At 47.1% G+C, this 19066-nt stretch overlaps 1 protein-coding gene across 1 annotated transcript; it reads right to left on the bottom strand.

Moving 5' to 3' along the window:
- Window positions 1-3843: 3843 nt before the first annotated feature.
- On the bottom strand, window positions 3844-17113 carry SNRPD2 (small nuclear ribonucleoprotein D2 polypeptide). The gene is made up of 3 exons (XM_033158428.1): window positions 16326-17113; window positions 4778-4957; window positions 3844-4261 (listed from the first exon to the last, which is right to left on the bottom strand). Exons 1-3 carry the CDS (start codon window positions 17096-17098, stop codon window positions 4087-4089), a joined length of 1128 nt encoding a protein of 375 aa, XP_033014319.1. The 5' UTR covers window positions 17099-17113; the 3' UTR covers window positions 3844-4086.
- Window positions 17114-19066: the final 1953 nt, after the last annotated feature.

Genomic DNA, 19066 nt, shown 5'->3' with positions numbered 1-19066 from the left:
CTGGCCTGCGAGAGCCCCAATTGGAGAACAGCCTTTACCAAAAGTGTCATGGACTTTGAATTACAGGTAGGTAGCCATGTTGGTCTGCCATAGTCAAAACAAAATAAAAAATAAAAAATTTCTTCCAGTAGCACCTTAGAGACCAAGTTTGTTCTTGGTATGAGTGTGCATGCACATGAAAGCTCATACCAAGAACAAACTTAGTTGGTCTCTAAGGTGCTACAAACCCAGGCAGCATCTTAAAAAGCAGAGACATCACCTTGCCGACAAAGGTCCGTATAGTTAAAGCTATGGTTTTCCCAGTAGTAATGTATGGAAGTGAGAGCTGGACCATAAAGAAGACTGATCACCGAAGAATTGATGCTTTTGAATTATGGTGCTGGAGGAGACTCTTGAGAGTCCCATGGACTGCAAAAAGATCAAACTTATCCATCCTTAAAGAAATCAGCCCTGAGTGCTCACTGGAAGGACAGATCCTGAAGTTGAGGCTCCAGTACTTTGGCCACCTCATGAGAAGAGGAGACTCCCTGGAAAAGACCCTGATGTTGGGAAAGATGGAGGGCACAAGGAGAAGGGGACGACAGAGGATGAGATGGTTGGACAGTGTTCTCGAAGTGACTAGCATGAGTTTGGCCAAACTGCGGGAGGCAGCGGAGGATAGGGGTGCCTGGCGTGCTCTGGTCCATGGGGTCACGAAGAGTCGGACACGACTGAACGACTGAACAACAACAAAGGTGCTACTGGATGGACTTTGAAGACGCTCAAACTCGGGACGAAAGGGAGAAATGTGCTAAGAGGAAGGCACACTTGGCAAAAGCTCACCGTGATCAACTCCCACCCGGAAACACCATGTCCCCACTGTGGAAGGATGTGTGGATCTAGAATTGGCCTCCACAGGCACTTACGGACTCACTATTAAGACCGTGTTCATGGAAGACCATCTTACTTGGCTACCAGGGATTGCCAAAGACCACTCTGAACGCCTGAGGGGCATTGCTGAAAGTAAGCAGGCACAGCCAGAGTTTCATCAGTGGCTGGATAGGAAACAAGCTGGTGACTCTATTTATCCCACCTCGAGTCTCTTGATAGAAATGTCCTGAATGCGGAGGAGCCAGTTTTTGCTCCCAGACTCCAGCTACCATTTCCTGCTGCACAACTACCACCTTTTTCCCCAATGCGGAAGGCTCTTGAGTGATAAGCGGCTCAAATCATGCTCAGCATCCTTCGAGATCAGCATCCTCTCGTCGCCCCTCCCGTCATCCTTTACGGCTTCAGGTGCAGAATCTGAGTTGGGAGCGTTAGAACAGAGTGGTGCGGCTGACTTAATGGATCAGCTTTGGGAAGTTTCGGAATTCAGCAGTTAGCATTTACTGGAATGTTGCATCCAGAAAGCACAACAGAACATCCATTATTCAGACATGTAAGAAAAAACCTGGAACCATCAGAGCTCACCTGTGAATGTCAAAATCCACCAGATTCAGACATGTAATTAATTAACATTTCCAGCTTGTTAACAGTTCCCGCTGACCTCCAAAATTCTGAGGTGCCTATTTTGTGTTTCGTCTTCAGGGAGCAGTGGTTAGTTTTTAAGACCTGAGCAATAGCCCAAGTCTTTCTTAATTTGATGGGCCTCTGCACTACTCGTTCAATGCAGTGCCTATGAGCCTGAAATCTCTTCTCAAATCCCTTCCTCCATATCTACCAAGCTGAAAAATGTACTGGGCACCCCAAGTAGCCTGGTCTTTTCCTGCCAGGCACCTTCTGGCGATTCGTCCATCTGTCCCTGTATAAAATTCCCCAGTGTAGCAGCAGGTTTTTGCTGCTGTGCCCCGTCAACTGATTGCCCGCCCCTAGGGGAGAAACTGATACTTTAAGTAAATTTGTTTTTAAGCAATGCGGCAGTTCTGTAAGACACAGCTCGTAGGACGCACTAGGCGGTAAAAGGTTTGCCCTGTATCAAAGGAAGACAAAAGTCACTTTCAGAGGCTGGAGAGGGTTAGGGTTTCACCTGGGGGCTGGGAGGGGAAGGGAAAGCCAGCTGGGCCTAAGGAATGAGCTCATGCTGACACAGGGAGAGAAAGAGATGCACGCACAGTAGAGAGGAATAGATACCAGGCATAGCCATCAGCACAACAAGGAGGCAGCTTTGGGGTTTAGGAACAATCCCAGCTTTCCTCAACCTGGTGCCCTCCCAGATAGTTCAGACTGTAAATCCCGTTAGCCTCAGTAAACATGGGATTACAGGAAGAACAGCCCCAAAGCGTCATGTTTTATGAAGAGTTACATTTAAGAGGCAAAGGGAAAAGGCTGCAGCTCAGTGGTGGTGCATCTGATGTGAATGCAGAAATTGAACTTGGGGAAACATTTTTCTAGCTCAATTTTGTATTAAAAAACAAACAAAAAAACAGAAGATTTGTCTGTTCAAGTTTCCAGCCCCCAGGTGTGTAGGATGCGCAGTTGGGGAGCACAACCTTTAATCTTCTAGCTTGGGAGGGCTTTTATTCCGTTGCGATTCAGCTCTTATATTGTTTGGCTTGATGACTGATTTATGGCACTTTCTTGTGCCCCGTTGCTCATTTTGTTTTACTACTCTGTTCAAAGCTTTGGGAGCCCAAACAGCAGCAGATAAATAAATTGCGGTAATAATAAATTGTAATGGTCAGTTTATTTGTGTGGTTTTACAACAGTCATCGCTTGGACTTGCCGATCGGAAGGTCGGCGGTTTGAATCCCTGCGACGGGGTGAGCTCCCGTTGTTCGGTCCCAGCTCCTGCCAACCTAGCAGTTCAAAAGCATGCAGTGCAAGTAGATAAATAGGTATCGCTCTGGCGGGAAGTTAAACGGCGTTTCTGTGAGCTGATCTGGCCACATGACCCGGAAAAATTGTCTGTGGAAGTGGACAAACGCTGGCTCCCTCGGCCTGTAAAGCAAGGAGCACAGCAACCCCAGAGTTGTTCGCAACTGGACTTAACTGTCAGGGGTCCCTTTACCGTTACAACACGCATCAAGGATGCTATCAGATTTTTAAAGAATATATGATGATATGTTGATGCTGGCAAATTGATGCAGAAGCATCCCTTCCCTGCAGTTGTTGTTGTTAATTAAATTTGTACACTGCCCTATACCTGCAGATCTCAGGGCGGTCGACAACATAAAATTACAATATTAAAAACACAAAATACACCATAAAAATAAGAACGAATACAATAATTCCTCCATCCACAGCTGCCGATCGATACAACATTTATGCAATGTTTTGGGATATGAATTTGAAAATTCCCAAGACTGCAAATTGGTGCAGATTTTCTTCACCTACAGGCACATTACATTAAATTTTCTGTCTCTAGATTTCATTCTGAACAAGACACGTTAAGTTTTTAAGAGTCTGGAGATATTTTTAAGGAGTGGGGGAAACAGAAGTGAAGAACCTTTCTCTACCTTTTAGCTAAAACCTACATGCCTCAACAGCAGGTTTGTTCCAAGCTCTAAGATTTGCAGGGAGCTCTGACCAGGTCAGTGAAGCCACCAGGGCCCAGAACACAGCTTCTGTTCTCATACCAGATAAGGAAGATGTTTTGCTGCACTTGCTGGTCAACTGTAGGGAATGCTGATAAGGTGAGGGGAATAGAGATAGACCTATCTCAGTGGGAGAAGTCAAAAGCTTTCAGTTTGGGGAGGGGCTTCTTTTCCTACCTAACGCCCTCTCTGAGCAGATGACTTCAGGCTCCAAGCATGTAACCCACAGCTCAGCTCCCACCAGCCACAAGATTTCCATCCCCTTCATTGCCACCAAAAACTTCACCAGGCAGAAGATCCTGTGCCAGACAAAAAAGCAGAAAGAGGATTTTAACAAAATGTTTATTACAAAAGAAAATTACGTCAGGCCACATATATGAACATAACCATGTGTTGGAGGATTGGATGAATAGCAACTTTGCACTTTCCTTCATCAGGGTACTAAATATTCGGAGCTCAAAAATGATTCAATCAATAAGAAGACCATAACCAACAGTCTCTTGGTGATTACCCTAAAGACAACTCTTTGCTGGACTAGGCTCTCAAGCAACCACAGCCTGCTGACAGCTGATTATTTGCCAGCGATTAGGGGGTTCCTCAGCACCACAATGACTGAATCTCCACGCAGGAACATCTTGGAGATGTAGCGGTCCTTGTTGACAGGTTTCGATTTCTTCTTGCCTTTCCCACTCTTGGGCACCTCTGTCCACATCTCCTTAACGTTTTCCAACACCATGTTGCAGTGCCTGGCGGGGAGAGGAAGCTGTTACCTGGATGCAAGGCTCTCTCTTTCCTGCTACCAACAAATGGGGAGGGAACAAAACATCCCTCTCTCTGTGACCAAGGAACACCCCCACTCTCTAGACTAGAGAGTCCAGAAGAACTTCAAAGGGGAATTGTTCAATTCCGAGTGCACAAATTATACTATTGTTAAATTTATAAGCAGATTACCGCCACAGGAATAGCATGGGCACTATAAACACACATCTGAGTTGACAAAGACCAGGGTAAAGAGCTTTGCTGAAAGCTCTGTAATGAAGAAACCAGACACATCGTTGTGGGGAGAGCATTCCACAACTCTGGGGCTGCCAGAGAATCCCCTCTCCTGGGCCAACACCCCTCTCCTTGAACTTCTGAAAGAGATGGAACTACCAAGAGGAAAACTTAAACTGGAAATCTGCCACTTATTTTGAAAGTCTGAACTTAATCTGGCTTTATTTACTTCCGAGCAAACAACAGAGGATTGCTACAGAGGATCCTACCTGTCAAAGGCTTTGACCCGGCCAAGCAGCTTCTTGTTGTTTCGACAGTTGATCAGCACCTGAGTATTGTTTTTGACAGACTGGGTGAGAACAGAAAGGGGCCCTGTGTTGAACTCTTCCTCCTCCCTCTTCTGCAGCTCCTCTGGGGTCATCTCACTCTTGGGCTTGTTTAAGAGGCTCCTGAGGAGGAAGAGAAGAGAAGGCACTTGTCAAGTCCCAGGATAACTATGCAGGCATCTGGTGCAAGACAACCAGCACCAACTAAATGTGACTTGGCAATATAAAATAGGTTCTAGTGGTTATACAACTCATCCTTTCACCGCAAGCATGGAAGAAGCACTGTGGGGCAGGGGCGGTGGAAAGAAAAAAAGAGAAAGATCCTAACTACCAAGAAGCATTATTCCTCCATTCAAACATTTTAAGGCAGTAGACACAACCCATGGAAAGTCTCCTGTGCAGGGGAGCGATGGGATTAGTGTGGAAGCAAAATCTCCGCTGCTCATAACGAACAGGGAATAAAATTATCCTAACTGTTGTTGTTATTTACCCACCCTTCACCTTAAGGTCCCAGGGCAGATTACAGCAATCAAAACACAGTATTAAAAAACAGTTTTAAAAAACAAGTTAAGAGTCACAAACTCTAAGGTGGTTCCTATAAAATATGCACCCAATTACTTTGCTACATAGCGCCCTTTACCAAAGTAAAGGCAAAGTGGTTGGAAACATGCTAAGGTGGGACCCTCCCATCTGAATGGGCAAAATTATTCAACTAGCCACTGGGAAGCATCTTGGAAGCAGCCAAATAAGCCAAGAGGGAAGAACCTGGGGTCACTGGGCGTGAGCAAGAGGCCAGTAGCTGGATCAGACCAAAGCGGGGAGGGGGGGAAGGCAGCGAGCCCCAGCATTCTGTTCTTAGGGTGGCCAACCAGCTGCTTGTAAGGGATGCCCACAGGCAGCGACTCCCCCTTCCCACTTGCAAACGGCCAAGGTGCACGAGAAAAGGGGCGGCAGAGAAGAGGATGGTGTCAGGGGGCGGAGGGGAGAGCAGGGGGGGTAGCCTTTCTAAACAGGCAGCGGGGAGCCCTTTAATGACTTTTTTAATGACTGGTTTCCACCACTATGTTTTTAGCTGCTCTTTCTCTTTTTGTATGCCTTCTTGAGTCCCTGTAAGGGAAGAAGGTGGGACATATATAAATATGACAGTAATTATAACGCTCTTAAACAGGGGCGCCTATTCGAATATTTACGGTACAGTGGAGATGAGGACTCCCCCCCCCCGAAAAAAATCCTGACCCACAAGAAAGGGACCCCCCCCAAAAAAACCGGGCTCCTTCTCTTCCACCCCCATCCCCGGCCCGTTCTCAGCCGCCTCCTCACATGTTCGGGCCCTTATCCTCTGCCTAGCCGTCGACTCGCGCGGCGAAATGCTCCGTTGCGGGTTTGCAAATGTGAGCGCCTTCCCACGCTTCCGCTTCCGGGGCCGCGCTCGCCGCTGTACGGGCATTTCCAAGCCGGCCCTTCTTGGCCTGCGGACTCTATGGCTTTGCGCCTACGGCGCGCGAGAAGAGGCAAAACATCCCGCGAACGGCTTTGCCCTGCCTGTGGGCTGTTTACTCGCTTGGGTTCCACAATGCATTTCCTGGGGAAGAAGCCCCTGTTGGACTTTCTTTTCGAGGAAATCTGACCTGCAGACACCGTACTTTTGTGTGGGGGTGGGGGTGGGGGAGAGAATGCACCTTAATATTATTAATAATAATCCATTTATAATGGAGGGAGGGCGTTCCTAAATCAGTCAATCCGCAGCAAAAATAAAGGGAAAGGATGCTTGCCATATTTCAGAAAGTGAACACAAAAGTTGAGCGTTTTTGAGCAAAGTTGTTGAGCTTGCTTTAGTTTTTCTCAAAATCTCTCTCTCTCTCTCTCTCTCAAAAAAAAAAGAAAAAGAAAAAAGTTTTTGAGCTACTTTTAAGGAAATTCTCCAAAATTAAGTCTTCTGACATGGATACAGCTGGGTTTTCCTGGACACTGCTTCCAACTGCAGTCTTCCGTCTATGTCCAGGAAATTCAAGACAGATGGCAACCATTATTATTTTTTTACATTTATATTCCACATTCCCCTTTAAAAAATCCACAAAAAACTCAGGTTGGCATATGTAGCTTCCCCCCCCTCCCCCTTATTTTATCTTCTCAAGAACCCTGAGAGGTAGGTCAGGCCAAAAAAAGACTGGCTGGTCCCAACGGCACAGATAATTGGGTAGGGGTATGAATGCACCCAGCCCAGCGCAGTAAACTCTGCACAAGGCCGGCTTTTTCAATGAATTGGCTGTTAATGAAGGAGCAAGCAAGATTTGAACAAGCACATAATGCCCCCCCCCCAAAAGGATGCTTATGTCGGTCAAAGCAGGTGCCAGCATAAAAAGGCTTTCACAAGCAGGGGGGGAAAAGGTTAAGGTATTCTGCACCAGTGAGTACCATAACACAAAAAGGGCTATATATATTCCAGATAACACAAAAAGGGCTATATATATTCCCCCTCCCCAACCCGCACTTCCAGCACTCCAGCTGGGGCTCCGGGAGGCAAGGACAGCCGGCTTGCAGCCCGCCCGCCCGAAGGTGCGCGAGTGCCCACCCGCCGGTGCGCGAGCGCCCGTCCGCCCGCCCCTCATCCCTCGCCCGCCAGCGTGTGAGCGCCCGCTCCAACGCCACGCCCCTCATCCCCCGCTCACCCACCCCTCCCAAGGGGCGGCCAGCACAGGAGGGAGGCAGGCGGAGAGGCAGCAGGCCAGGGGCGCCGAGGGATCGCTGCACCACGGCGGCCGAGCCCTGAGTGACAGATTTCACTTTCTTGGGTTCCATGATCACTGCAGATGGTGACAGCAGTCACGAAATTAGAAGACGCCTGCTCCTTGGCAGAAAAGCAATGACAAACCTAGACAGCATCTTAAAAAGCAAAGACATCACCTTGCCGACAAAGGTCCGTATAGTTAAAGCTATGGTTTTCCCAGTAGTGATGTATGGAAGTGAGAGCTGGACCATCAAGAAGGCTGATCGCCGAAGAATTGATGCTTTTGAATTATGGTGCTGGAGGAGACTCTTGAGAGTCCCATGGACTGCAAGAAGATCAAACCTATCCATTCTCAAGGAAATCGGCCCTGAGTGCTCACTGGAAGGACAGATCCTGAAGTTGAGGCTCCAGTACTTTGGCCACCTCATGAGAAGAGAAGACTCCCTAGAAAAGACCCTGTTGTTGGGAAAGGTGGAGGGCACAAGGAGAAGGGGACGACAGAGGATGAGATGGTTGGACAGTGTTCTCGAAGCTACTAACATGAGTTTGGCCAAACTGCGGGAGGCAGTGGAAGACAGGAGTGTCTGGTGTGCTCTGGTCCGTGGGGATACGAAGAGTCGGACACGACTGAATGACTGAACAATAACAACGTCATACTCTCCAGCATTTCTCTTATGAAAATAGGGGCATCCTATTCAATGATGATGATGGTGTTGATGATGATGCCCTCCCATCTGACTTGGTCTGGGCGGCTTCCAACATATATAAAAACATAATAAAACATTGAACGTTTAAAAACTTCCCTATACAGGGCTGCCTTCAGATGTCTTCTAAATGTTGTATATTTAACTTGTCGCTGTGGCTCGGAGGTTACATAACTTTACCCTCCAACATTTCTCTGATGAAAATAGGGACGTCCCAAGGGAAAGCGGGACATTCTGGGATCAAATCAGAAACCGGGACGGCCTCTGTAAATCTGGGACTGTCCCTGAAAAATAAGGAAACGCTTGGAGGGTCTTCTGTTTTCCACACAAACTGGCAGCAGCTTTTCAGAGTTTCAACAAGGAGTCTCCCCCAACCCTACGTGGAGATGCAGGGATCGAACCTGGAACCTCCTGCATGCAAAACATTGAGTTGTAGCTCTTCCCCAGTGAAATCTGTTTAGACTTGTGGTGTAACTGCCTTTGCCTCTCTTTTTATGAATGGCACGTCATTGTGCCCGAGGGGCACAGAAGTGGCTGGTGCTTTTGGATGAGTTGAGGACCATAAAAGTCAACATGTGCCAGCCAGCCAGCCAGCCAGCCAGGCAGAAAGAACGAGAGAGAGAGAGAGAGAGAGAGAGAGTTTGTGTTTAATCCACAGAAGCTTCTGGTTACCGTCAGCTGCGTCCCCATCTCGCATGTCTGCGTGTTCAGACAGCTCCCTCGAAGGGCAGGCGCCTGTTTTGCTTGTGTCCCTCTGGCGTGGTGCCGCAACAGGAATGGAGGGTGGGGGGCACTCCCTGCTTTGGTGAGAGTCCAAGGAAGCCTGGTACTATTGTCTAGCTCAGAGGTAGGCACCCTAAGGCCCGTGGGCTGGATGTGGCCCAATCGCCTTCTCGATCAGGCCCCGGACGGTCCGGGAATCAGCATAGAATGTGTCCTTTTATTTAAAATGCATCTCTGGGTTATTTTGTGGGGCATAGGAATTCGTTCATTTTTTCCTTCAAACTAAAGTCCAGCCCACCACATGGTCTGCGGGACGGTGGACCGGCCCACGGCTGAAAAAGGTTGCTGACCCCTGGTCTAGCTGGATAAAGAAAGGGGCATTCATCTAAAATATGTGGAATCATATCAATGATGGCATCTAAGGACTGTGGAAGACCTCAGACCAGTGGTTCTCTTTTTTTTTAAAGTATTTTTTATTTGATTAAAAAAAAATCAACAAAAGCAAACATCAATTCAAAATCCAAATACTGCGATTACACTGAATCTCCTGACTTCCTCCCATCCCTTTCATGGGTCCTGGTAAAAATAATTACAACTGCCACTGGCAGAGGAAGAGGGGGGGAGCGCACCACCCCCAGCAGCGCAATCCCGGTGGGGTGCCATCGCTGCTGCCCCCTGTCCGTGCTGGGCGCCATGCCCCCAGGACGCATGTCACTCCCCTGCGGGCAGCGCACCATGCCCCCAGGACGCACACCAGCCCTGCCCCCGCCTGCTCTCTGTCCCCTAGTGCCAGAGCATGAAGCTCCACCACTGACAACTGCATGTCAACTATTTATCCAAATATTTTTCCTTCTAAATTGTCCATAGTTTCGTTACTTTACAAGTGTGATTAAAATCCTGCCAATGTTTTAACCTGCTTGCAGTGGCCTCGCATATAAATTATAAACTTTCCCCATTCTTTTTAAAAGTTCCTGTCTTCTTGATTTCTGAGCTTCCCAGTTAGTTTCGCCATTTCGGCACAGTCCATCATCTTGATTTGCCATTCTCAGACCAGTGGTTCTCAAAGGGTGTGGCATGCCACACGGATGTGGCAGGAGAACATGGCAAGTATGGTGGGAATATTCAGGGGGCAATCAAATAAACATTTAAACATTTCGGTGTAGTATCTCTCTATCTCTATCATCTCTATCGCTATCTGTATCCATACAAGCAGAAATAGTATTCGCGTCTCTCTCTTCAAGAGCACTGGCTATTCCAGTGTTTTTCAACCACTGTTCCGCGGCACACTAGTGTGCCGCGAGATGTTGCCTGGTGTGCCGTGGGAAAAATTGAAAAATTCGAGAGAATTACTTTATATATAGTCAATATAGGCACAGAGTAATTTTTTTTAAACATTTTCTAATGGTGGTGTGCCTCGTGATTTTTTTCATGAAACAAGTGTGCCTTTGCCCAAAAAAGGTTGAAAAACACTGGGCTATTCTATAGTTCCCCACAAACAGGGATTTTCAACTCCGACAAATATGAAAGATCAGAAAAGAAAAAAGGCTTATTTGTGTCGAGAGTTTGTCTGTCTCAAAATAGACGTAATATAAATGAAATTACCTGGCAAAAGCAATCTCACACATCTCATATAGAGGCTCGTTTATAATTATATTTTGGGGGTGATTCATGTTCTTACGTCGCTGCATTATTTTATACTTTCTGGATGTCCCGTGATCATATTATAAAGTAGGTGTGTTCTAGGTTATAAACCAAGCACCGCTAATTGCTTTTTTTGTTTTCCAGTGTATTTCTTATCAATCAAAAATTCAGTGTGGCAGAAGCAAATTTTTATTCTGAAAGTGTGGCCCAGAGAAAAAAGTTTGAGAATCACTGCCTTAGACCAGTGGTGGCCAGCTCCCAAGGGACTGTGATCTACTCACAGAGTTAAAGACTGGGACAGTGATCTACCCCCTTTTTGGGGGTTCAGGTCAAAGTTGTTGAGTTTTTTTAAGGAAGGGGGAAGGCCCATCTTTTAGGGGTTCAGTTCGAAGTTGTTGAGTTTTTTTAGGAAGAGGAAGGCCCAGTTTTTAGGGGTACAGGGCAAAAATGTTGAGCTTTTTTGAGGGGAGCAAAACTTGTTGAGCTTCTTTTGGAGGGGGGAGCCAGTGATCTACCACAGACGTCCAGTGATCTACCAGTAGATCACGATCTACCTGTTGGAAGTGCCTGCCTTAGACCATTTAATCATCCAAGCTTGGTATAGTAAATTTTGGTCAATCACTGCATGGGGGGGGGATCATTCGTAATATACCGTACTCCTAGTAATTTTTGTGATACACAAATGACATGAGAAAACTTGGTCTATTGATTTGTATCAGTTTATTATTCCTATGGTCCTTGTTTATAAAACTCAAGTTATTCAAAACTATATATACTCCTAGTACAAGGCAGCAAGAAGCCACTATAGTTCAGTGCCATATGGTGGAGCTTTATTTTGTATTCTGCTACACCGGACATCCAATCTTACATGTCAGCAGCTGAAAGGATTTGGACAATGTGAGATCTTTCTTTCCCCCCATTAAAGATGGACTTATTCTTTTCGACTGGGTTGGATTATGATATGTTCATGACCTCATGCCCCTCATCCCATGTTGGGATTCAATTTGTGTTCTTTATTTTATATTGTTGTGCACCTTTTCTCCTTTCTACATATATAGAAACACCTTTTTTTAAAAAAAAAGCAATGACCACTCAGGGTTTATGTGAAGGTGACTGCATTTTATAGTTTGAGGTTATAAAGATTTTTGATTTCTGTTTTATGCTGCCTTGACGTTTCAACCAGTGGGATACATAAAGCGCCTCTAAATGGTCGCTATTTCTGAGGGGGGGATTCAGGCACACACCAAAAAATGTAGGTTTGTGCAATCAAAGTGGGATAAAGCGCTTTGTTGCTCCAGTGTAACAAATCCACTTTAAAAAACCCCACACAAACTTGCCGTGGTTAAGAGAGCGATGGGGATGCTCTCCTGGAAAGCGCGAGGTGAAGAATTGATTAATGGGAAGATGTATAAACATCCCACAAGCAAAGTGAGATGAGTTCTCATTGCCCTGCAAACAGATCAGGATGAATGTTCAATAAATTCAGTGACAGGTGGGTAGCCGTGTTGGTCTGCCATAGTCAAAACAAAGTAAAATAAAAAATTCTTTCCAGTAGCACCTTAGATAGAGACCAACTAAGTTTGTTCTTGGTATGAGCTTTCGTGTGCATGCACACTTTTTCAGATACAGACTTAAGTGTATCTGAAGAAGTGTGCATGCACACGAAAGCTCATACCAAGAACAAACTTAGTTGGTCTGTAAGGTGCTGCTGGAAAGAATTTTTTTATTTTATTTTGTTCAATAAATTGTTCCTGTTACTTTATTTCCTGCCTTCTTCCCAGACTGGGACTCGAGGACAGCTTAAACAAATTAAAGCAACACAGATGAAGTCCAGAAAGCTAAAAGAAACACGGAAAAGATAATGGTTTAAACATCTCCAACTGTCTGACTTTTGAAGACACCTGAAGGCAGCCCTGTATAGGGAGGTTTGTAATGTTTGATGTTTCATTATGTTTTTATATCTGTCGGAAGCCGCCCAGATGGGAAGGGCACGACAACAACAACAACAACAACAACAACAACAACAACAACAACATATAGACACAAACATATTAAAGACCAGATATAATCTAACCTCTGCATAAACCTTGTGCAAGCAAATCAGGATGAATGCTCAATAACCAGGTCATGTGGGGAAGGCTTTGTTCAAATAGATCCGTTTGTGTATATATTAATGAATTGTGTGGTTTTGTGGGGCTAGAGTGAAGCCGGCCAGTCTTAAGGATGTAAGAAGACCCTGCTGAATCAGGCCAGCAGCTCATCTGGCCAACCGTCCTGTTTTCACAGTGTCCAACCAGATGCCCATGGAAAACTCGCAAACAGGATCCTCTCTGCCGTGGTTTCCAGCAACTGACATTCAGACGCATCACCGCCTCCAAATGCGAGGCAGAATATAGCCATCGTGGCTAGTAGCCATTGGTAGCGCTATGCTGCATGAATTTGTCTAATCCTCTCTTTAAAGCCACCAAAGTTGGTAGCCATCCCTGCCTCCTGTGGCAGGGAGTTCCATGGGCTTTGTGAAGAAGGGCTTCCTTTCATCTGTCCCGAACCTTCAGACATTCAGCTTCACTGGATGCCCATGAGCTCTAGTATTATGAAGGAGGGAGAAAAACCTTTCTCTGTCCAATAATAATAATAATAATAATAATAATAATAATAATAATAATTCTAAAAATACACCGTATTCCAAATGCGGTTGCACCACAGATTTGTATAATGGCGCGATTACATTGGCAGTTTGGTTTTGGGTTCCTTTCCTAATGACCCCTGCACCTCGATTCCTCGATCCTTGTACTGACCAAAATGAAACGACACAGAAGTTCGCAATCAAACACGGCCGTCGGGTTTGGGAAACAAATGGATCAGTAAGTGTCTGTATTGTGGGATTGATCCACGCAGGTGAAACTCACTTGTGGTTCGCGATATCGGTGCATCCCACGGAGCTTCTCTCTCCCATGCAAACATAATTAATTTCAACAAAATTGCAGGTCTACTGATCACACAGTTCCTGTGCATCTCGAATGTTTATCGGCTTTATGGACAGGAGACGTGCTTGATGGATTTCATCCTCTCTCCCCACCCACCCCAATTCAAAATAGCGCACAGTTTGGAAATAATGTAGATAAGCAAGCCAAGCACCCTAAAAATTAGCCTCAGCTTGCACATTTGAGCTTTTCCATTAAAAATAGCCATGAAGAAGATTTATTATGTCCTAAAACATTAATTGTATTCTCTTTTGAGCATATCATCTGTCGCTTCTCAGCCAAATCTTAAACGGACATGCACATTAAAGTAAAAATCAGAATAGTTGAATGACAGAAATTGCATTTAGCTCCCTCAGGGTGTGATGTTTCCAAGCTAAAGTTCTTGCCGCACATTAAGAGTTTGTGTTTTCTCCGAATGAAGGGTCATAAAACACACAAACTCACATAAATAAAGGATAATTAAACACACTTTGTAGGAACTAATGAATAATAGTACTATTACAATCACTGCAAAAACTTTGGAATAAATATACTATAGAAACTGATTGTCTCTAAACTCACTTCCAAACCCACAGAGCCTAAAACCACAAGCCTTAAATCAATGGGACTTGATTGTTTTGATCCCTTGTGTAAATGTGTTCAGGGCTGGGGTATCAATTATAAAGCGGCAATTAAAAGCACAATTAATTACTTAGAATTAAGTCCAGCAGAAATCTGGGGATACTGGAGCCTGATTCACAAAGCAATTTAATCCAGAAAGGAATTTGCACATTCTGACACACACTTCTGCGCAAATCCTACTGAGCACATTTAGTGTGGGTTTTCCCGTCAAACGCTTAGAACTGCAGCCTGACTGCATTTTCTCCAGTACCTCAAATTCTGAGGATTGGATGTGCTGCTCAAAGAGAGCGAGCAAGCATCAAGCAATTAACCTCCATCTCTGTCAAAACAGCAGATTTTTAGCCTCTTCCAATTAAGCCAATTGGCAGGTTGTGCACAAATGAAACGCTTCACGTACCGGTAATTAACTTTAGCAATTCATTGACGCAAGCTGTGCTGATGACCAGGCGGTGAATTCGCCGGTGCTTTTTCTTTTAAGTTAAATTTGCAAAGAAGGCAAGTCTATGAATGTCCATCAGCCACTGATAATTATAAATTACATGTTTAGAAGCAGTGCGCCACTGATTCCTAGCCCTTTCTGCTGGAGACATGATGCTAGACTAGGTGGGCCTTTGGGCCTGATTCAGCAAGGCATTATTGCACTAGTAATCTCCCAAGTCCAGAAACATGGGGCACTTTGCCCTGTGATGATCCCTGTGTGAACCACTGCAAGTTGGGTATTCTACCTGCTGGATCCCTGTACTGCCTGCAGAGGTGCTCAGGTGGAGGGACGACGACGACATACCTGCCTTGCCTTGGAATTTTTCTTTGTTCCACTACAGGTGCAGATGAGAAGCGTTGACACTAAGCGCGATCAAACTGTGTTTTCTCCTCTCTCTCCCATTCCCACCCTCTGCTATTACTTTACTGCACTGATGAAATTTAAGAGTCTAAGCTCCTTGGGGGATAGGGGTCTGGTGGTTTCACCCCCCCCCTCAGAAAATGCCATGCACGTTGATGCTGCTTATGAATTACCAATAAAATAAGCGACACCCTGCCACACAAAGATGTCCGAGACCCATCGGCTCTTCAGCCTTAAACATATTTGGTGCAACACAAGTCTTGCTGATTGCGATGGCTCCTAAACCAATGTGCCCTGTAGGATCACACAGCTCAAAGGTTGTAATTGCAGGGGAGGCTTAAACGGCTGAATCCCAGGATCCCAACTAAGTCAGAACTTTGCTGGGTGAAGGTTCGGGCATGCTACATTTCACGCTCTGCAAGGAAGCAGGCAGATACTGCTGTTCATTTGTGCCTGTTCCAAAGTCCGTCCTGTTATTCAGTACGTTAATCAAAGGCATTGGGGGGGGGGTAGAAGTGGAGTCAAGGCAAGGGAAAAATGTACAGAATTGATGGGCATCAAAACCGACTGGCACATGCTGGGGCAATTCTGTCTCACTTGGCGTTCAGAGTGCCAGTCTTGATGCCAAATGTCGGCAGCAAAGCAGAGCTCCGACCTACACTGGAAGCTGGCTGACTTGTCTTAGCCCTCAAAGATTTTCTCATAGTTCAGGTTAGCGAGAGGCATTCGAAGAAATTAGTTCACCTTGGTAAACATCGATAGATGCCCTCACTTTCGCCAGAAAAGACAGTGAAGGGTCAGAGGGGAAACACGCTGGGTGAAAAGTCAACATTTCTCCAGAGTTTTTTTCATGGACCACGGGTGGAAAACCAATGCAGCACACAGCACAACAGGAGGCTGACTGGGTTCAAATATTAGCAGGCAGGATTTTTTTTTTTTTTATGTTTCTTTCAGGGAAGAAGAGGTTTGTGGAGTATACAGTCAAGGCAGGCTTGGATGAAAAGGAACACCCTGATTCTGAAAAACAAAGTAGCTTGGGAGCTCTGGAGAAAGGCGCCCGGGGAAAGTTGGAGGACCTCTTCCGAGGTGATCTCTGGTGGCTTTGGAGGGGAGGACAGCCTGAGGACTCATTGGCAAGGTGTGATGTCTCTGAGAGAAGATGTAATTCGCCTGTCCGGCCAGGAAGTTGACAGAGCAGGAGTCCAGGCAGTCGGGTGAGGAGAGGCTGCAGGGGATGGCCGAGGCCAACATGGCTGTGGCAATCTGCTGGTGGTTGGTGTACGAGCCATCTACTTCCACCTGTCTGTGCCCCGCTGGAGGAGAAATAGCCTGGTGGGAGAAAACGGAAGAGAAGGTGCCAGGGGGGTGGCTCAGGTAGGCTGAGGAGGCACTGTAAAGAGGAGGCAGAGGCCAATAGAGAGATCCGGCCAGGGTCACCCCAGCCGAAGCCAGCCGAGCTCCTCTCCTGAAGGCCAGCTTGGTCCGGGAAGTGGACGGCCTCCTGCGCAGCTTTCCGGTGGGCCCTCCGATGAAGACGTCCTCGCTGGAAGGGTCGAGCATCCAGTAGTTGCCCTTGCCAGGGTCGTCGTAGTGCCGGGGCACCTTGACGAAGCATTTGTTGAGGCTGAGATTGTGGCGGATGGAGTTCTGCCAGCCTTGCTTGTTCTCCCTGTAGTAAGGGAAGCTGCCCATGATGAACTCGTAGATGCCGTTGAGAGTCAGGCGTTTTTCCGGGCTCTGGCGGATGGCCATCATGATCAGGGCATTGTAGCTGAAAGGCGGCTTCTCGTGCTTCCCTCTCCTTTCGCCAGGAAGATCTTCTTTTCTCAACCTCTGCCGTTCCTCACCAGCGGCTGCTGCTGCTGCTGCTGCTGCTGCTGCTACGACGACGTCCTCGTCTTCCCTCAACAACGGTGATGACAGTGGTCCCTTGGGAGCGCCGCTTGAGGCCACATCTTGGAGTAGGTTAGTGATGCTGAATGGAGATTTCAGGACCCAGCTGTTTGTGTTTAACCCTTCCATCGCTCATAAGAGAAGGTGGACGTCGCTGGGGCCTTCCCGGGTCCGTCCAACAGTCCCAGTCAACCTGGCCGGCAAACCAACTGGATGTTTTGCTTAACGCCGGAGGCAAAGCAGCCACTCCCATCTCACCCACTGCCATCGACACCACCAAATTCCCTCTCTTTTTTTAGCCAGTCAGAGTGGCTGGGCCTCTTGCTCTCCAGCCAATCCCACCTTTGTGACGCTGCTGGCCAAACCCTCTCCAAATTCTCATTCATTTGCGGGCAGCAGCGGAAACAAGATTGCAGTTCTCCGGCTTTGATTACCAAGGCGGCCATTGACACGCACTCTGCTGAAATGTGCACTTTGTTAAGTTTATCGGGAAGAAAAGTACTGATTTGGTCCAGAGGCCAAGCATCGGTATGGTCAGAAATTAGCGTTTAATAGTCGATCACTGAAATCTCAAAATCATACGGCTGTCAACTGCCATCTCTAACACACTGTTGATTTAGCCATGATAATGACATTTCCTTTCTCACCTCCCAAAGAAGTGCAAATATACTATCCTGCCCAGATTAACGTAAATATGACGACGGCATTCACTGCTCCCCCATCTTTCCTTCAAGGAATCCAGAGGTGTACGCACAGGCACAGAGACACACTGAGATTTGCTACCTATGGAATGCACTGCCACAGGGCTATGGGTTTCAACGCTACAAGATGCTGTAATGGCCTCCAACCTGGAAGGTTTTAAAAGGGGATTAGACAAATTCACAGATGAAAAGGCTGGCCGTTGTGATGGCCTGGGAGTCAGACTCTGATGCTGAACCTGAGGGATCCCAGCCTGCACAGGATTCCCCGCCTCCAGAACCAGCTGAGCCGGGGCCAGGGCTTGAGCCTGAAGGATCCTCACCTGTGCTGGATCCCCAGGTGCAGGCATCAGCAGAGTCTGCTCTGGCTCCTGATGGGAGGGAGGACCCATTGCTTGCAGGTGCTCCACTCCCAGCCTCTTCAGAGGAAGCTGAGGCAGCCCCTGGGTCCAGTAACCCACCAGCCTCTCCTGAGCTACAGAGGCTCAGGGCAGAGAGGCAAAGGGAGTTAAGTGCCTACAGGAGGAGTGCTCGCCTCCAGGCCCGGAGGAGAGGCGAGTCTCCGGAGGATCGGGGCCGCCCTAAGCATAGGGCCAGATAAAAGCCAGCCAGACCCAGCCCAGCGTGAGCAACTTAGTTGCAAGCGTATGCTCAACGTGCAACCTTGTGCCTGCACCTGCACCTGCCTTGGACCTTGACCTGCTCCCTACCTCGCTCCCCGCCGGACTGACCTCCTTTGGACCTCTAGACCCAGGACTGGACTTGGACCTCGCTTCACGGACAAACCCCTGGGGCCAGCACAGCCATGATGGCTGCTCCCTACCTCCTGTATCGGAGACAACGTGTCTCTGGGTGCCAGATGCTGGGAGTCGCAGCTGAGGAGAATGTTGTCGTGCTCGAGACCTGCTTGCAAACTTCCCATCGGGGCAGCTATTCGGCCACTGTGAGAACAGGATATTGGTCTAGATGGGCTGTGAGAACAGGATGCTGGTCTATCCACAAAGTAATGGAGCTCGCTGGGTGGCTTAGACCAGTCACTTTCTCTCAGCCTGACCTACCTCACAGGGTTGTTGTGATAATAAAATAGAGCGGGGACAGAAAGAATGGGCTGCCTTCAACTAAGTTATACTCAGAGTTAAGGGACCTAAGTTAGTAAATGCCCATTAATTTAAACAGAACTGTTCTGACTAATGTAGAGTACAACACTTGATTCATGGGTAGGCAACCTAAGGCCCGTGGGCCGGCCCCTATCGCCTTCTCAATCCAGCCCGCGGAGGGTCCGGGAATCAGCGTGTTTTTACATGAGTTGAATGTGTGCTTTTATTTAAAATGCATCTCTGGGTTATTTGTGGGGCATAGGAATTCGTTCATTCCCCCCCTTCAAAATATAGTCCGGCCC

The sequence above is a fragment of the Lacerta agilis genome, chromosome 8 (genome assembly GCF_009819535.1).
Source record: "Lacerta agilis isolate rLacAgi1 chromosome 8, rLacAgi1.pri, whole genome shotgun sequence".
NCBI lineage: Eukaryota > Metazoa > Chordata > Lepidosauria > Squamata > Lacertidae > Lacerta > Lacerta agilis.
This window is presented reverse-complemented; position numbering and strand designations above follow the sequence as displayed.

Excerpts from the sequence above, each read along its gene's own strand:
- SNRPD2 (XM_033158428.1), bottom strand. The coding sequence starts at position 17,098 with ATGGAAGGGTTAAACACAAACAGCTGGGTCCTGAAATCTCCATTCAGC. Across the intron at positions 4,958-16,325 it reads CAGCAGATTGCCACAGCCAT|GAGCCTCTTAAACAAGCCCA; the intron begins GTTGGCCTCGGC and ends CTTCCTCCTCAG. Across the intron at positions 4,262-4,777 it reads CGGGTCAAAGCCTTTGACAG|GCACTGCAACATGGTGTTGG; the intron begins GTAGGATCCTCT and ends TCTCCCCGCCAG.